General features: G+C 37.7%; 1 protein-coding gene across 1 annotated transcript; it reads left to right on the plus strand.

The window, feature by feature from the left end:
• The first annotated feature begins 332 nt into the window (after positions 1-332).
• On the plus strand, positions 333-1119 carry LOC109301650 (protein Fer3-like). Its single transcript, XM_019522889.1, has one exon. It carries the CDS (start codon positions 394-396, stop codon positions 1117-1119), a length of 726 nt encoding a protein of 241 aa, XP_019378434.1. The 5' UTR covers positions 333-393.
• Positions 1120-3371: the final 2252 nt, after the last annotated feature.

A 3371-nucleotide genomic window follows, 5' to 3' on the forward strand; every position in this document is an offset into this window, starting at 1 on the left:
TGAAAAAGTCAATAGAAAATCAGTTCTATTCATTACATTCATTCATATCCCTTTGTAGCTGACAGCTAATAAAGCAAGAAGCACATGTTCTAATTAGTTTTGAATTCAGAAGAATAGAAGACAGCCATCCTTCTGAGGAGCCTAGAAGTATTTAAATCATGAGATCCACTTGGATTTTCAATCCAGTGTCCACTCTTACTAATCATCTACGCAGAAGACAAATGCAGGATACCTGGATCTGATTTTGGTGTTTATTTTTAACTAGCGTATTTTTATTTTTTTTTAATTAGAGAATCCCCTCATTTTAATAACAGCACTGAGTGTAAGTTAGTTTCAGCTACTGAAATTGTGACTATTTCTATTTAATTGTTTAAAAGGTTATTAGGAAGGAAAATGATGGAGGAGACTTTTTATGATTTTGAACAGGACTCTGCAATGGATTTTTCATTTTGGGGCCAGGCAGATTCTAATAGCCAGCTCCAAACTCAGATGGAGAATTTGCAAATGGACTGTTCTTCTCTGACAGGCCAGGTCTCCCCTTGGCCTCCTCTTACGTACCGGTCTATATTTGCTGATGCTCAGATATCACTCACAGATGCAGATGGACAAGCTCTGCAGTTAGATGGGAGTGCTGAACTGGACAGCTCCTTATTGGCCCAACCAGAGACAAGTGAGCAGCATAAAACCCACAGGCTAATCCCTGCTCACCCTTACAAAGTGCAGAGACATGCAGCTAATATTAGGGAAAGAAAGAGGATGCTCAGCATCAACTCTGCTTTTGATGAACTCAGATGCCATGTACCAACTTTCCCATATGAAAAGCGCCTCTCCAAAATCGACACACTCAGGCTGGCCATTGCATACATTGCACTGCTTAGTGATATCCTAATGTCAGGCTGCGATCCCAAATCTTATGTGGAACAGTGCATGAAAAATGGATACCAAAGCCACAGAAACGCAGTATGGAACACCAGTGGTAAGTGTGAGGCCTTGACTAACACAGCATTTTATTTTAATTTTTTACAATTGCAATTTTGTTGTGGTGGTGTGAAATCAGTTCAGTGGATGCCGCTCAAGTGGATAGCCACAGGCCTAAAGAAAAGCTGTGCACTTATCTGAAGCCTGTACTTTTCCAAACTTACTATAAACAATGCTCATTTAGTACACAGTGCTGTCTGGGTTGTGGTGGTACAAGCCATGAAACTGACCAGCTGCTGGCATTTTTCAGAGCTTCTGATCATCTGTTTTGGGGCTGCTCTTAGAGACTCTGAAAATGACAGGAGAAAGTCACATTTCAACGGTACTATTAGAAGCCCTGAAACTAACTGGCTCCCTTCTAATAGCTTCAAGGCTTCTAATAGCAACTGTCTGAGAGTTGCTTCCCCTTCCCCCTCTCTATGCCCTTTATGAGAATAGAGCCATGTTACAATGGGGCTGAATGATACTATGCACATAAGCCATCTATGTACTTAACCCATACACAGATAACCAGTGTTTGTTAGAATGAAAATAAGCAACAAATTGGGACTGTCACTGTGCTTTGCAGTTGAGCAAATTCTGCAGTTATCCAATGTACAGGGAACTGGAATCTATGGGGATAAAATCTGTTTTAAACGTGTTACTGTGCTCTGCTGCCTTAATTACAAACTGGTCAGTTCACATAAAAAATGCTTTTTTTAAAGGTCTGTAAGTGACCGAGATATCATAAACAGAAACAATTCTTTTGAGCTCAGAAAGAATTATTTTTAAAAGCATTTCATATTTTGTCTATCCTTTATACAGTTCTTTACAGAACTGCTGCATTATCATATATTGAAAATTGTCTGTATAAAATGCTGAAATTTGTTAGTGATTTTCTATATATCAGTTATTTTGACCCTGAGACAACAAAGTATGTGAGCATGCAACTACTCTAAGTACACAACTACTTTTGCTTAAAGTTAGGGATTTGCATATTTCACTGCATAAAAGTTCACTGCTACAAATGTATTAAACAAATTACATTGAGGTATCAGGATTCTTTTAAAATCTAAGTAATCTAATATCCCCATTTGTCACTTACATAATTGGAATCCTTTATTTTTCAAGGGGAGGATTGCTTGTTTCTTTTTGTTTCTGTTCCAATCTGACTGAATTATGTAGGTTGAATTATGCTCCTGCTTATACCAGAGTAAAACTGGGATCTCTTCACTGAAATCAGTAAAGGGATACAATTTTCCAAAGTGCTTTAAGTGACTTAGAAGCTTTTGTCCCAATGTCAAAAATGACTCATACACTGAAGGCCAGATTTTTAAAGGACATTAGCTGGTGAATGATGTAGATGTATATCCAGTGACATTTTTAAAAGTAGTTTAAAATCTGAACTTTAGGAGTCTTGGCACCTTTGATTCAATGAGCTTAGGTTCCTGAGTACATCACTTTTGTGTCACCTGGGTGCTTCTGAAAAGTGTAACAGGCCATAGAGAAATCATTGCCACAAACCATTTTTCTTTCATTCTAGAAAGCAGAATTTTAAAGGCACAGAGAATGCAAAAAGAAATTGGCCACTTATTCAAAGAAAAACAACCTAATATGTTACATAGCTCTTTTCACCTTTCCCAGTTAGTTTTATCAACTACAGGGTAATGATTGGAAAAATAAATAATGCTACATCATTTAACACAGCCCTCTTTCTGTATATAGTACAGCATTTGCATGCAGTTCCCAGCTGCTTACCTTTGGCTTTTGTGAATAAACAGTTTTTAAAGTAACACAAGTGGGTGTCATTGGCATCAAGGCTTTGTGAGTGTTTTAGTTAACTAATAGTTCTGACTGGCTCCACTTGGGAAGAGTTGGATGAATGAAGTTGGATTTCTGAAGAGGCGGAAAGATTGACTTGTTAAATGCTTATTGAAATGTATTCTAATCTATGTATTTGTCTTTATTTTGTTCTACTTTTTCCCTTTCTACTCCATCCAGACCTGACAGCCCGCCTGTCCTGGATAAAATGGGATTAAGAGGTACTTAAAATACAGGAGAAAGGGCTCTTTAAAGACTGCATATTTTGAAACCTGATGACCTGACTGCTGGGTACCGGCTGTTAAATTCTCACTACTGCAAACAGAAATGTAGCTCCACATAACTTATTGTCACAGTCTTGTTTTCCTTTTATTTCTCTACTTGTCTGCCCTCTCTTCATTTTTTCTAATATGTTAATATGTTAACACAGTACAATTTAGGAGCCGTTCTAGTTTTCTCATTTTTCTAGTCTCATCAAAAAGGAGGATTGAACAAATGGGTTTTGCTTTTCAAAGCTGTTCTCAACACCTAGTTTCTATTACAATGGATGGAAAGAAAGTGTTCCACCCCCACTTAGGAAGCAGTGAAAACCC

This window comes from Gavialis gangeticus, unplaced genomic scaffold (assembly GCF_001723915.1).
Source record: "Gavialis gangeticus isolate Ggan-Ray unplaced genomic scaffold, GavGan_comp1, whole genome shotgun sequence".
NCBI classification, from domain to species: domain Eukaryota; kingdom Metazoa; phylum Chordata; order Crocodylia; family Gavialidae; genus Gavialis; species Gavialis gangeticus.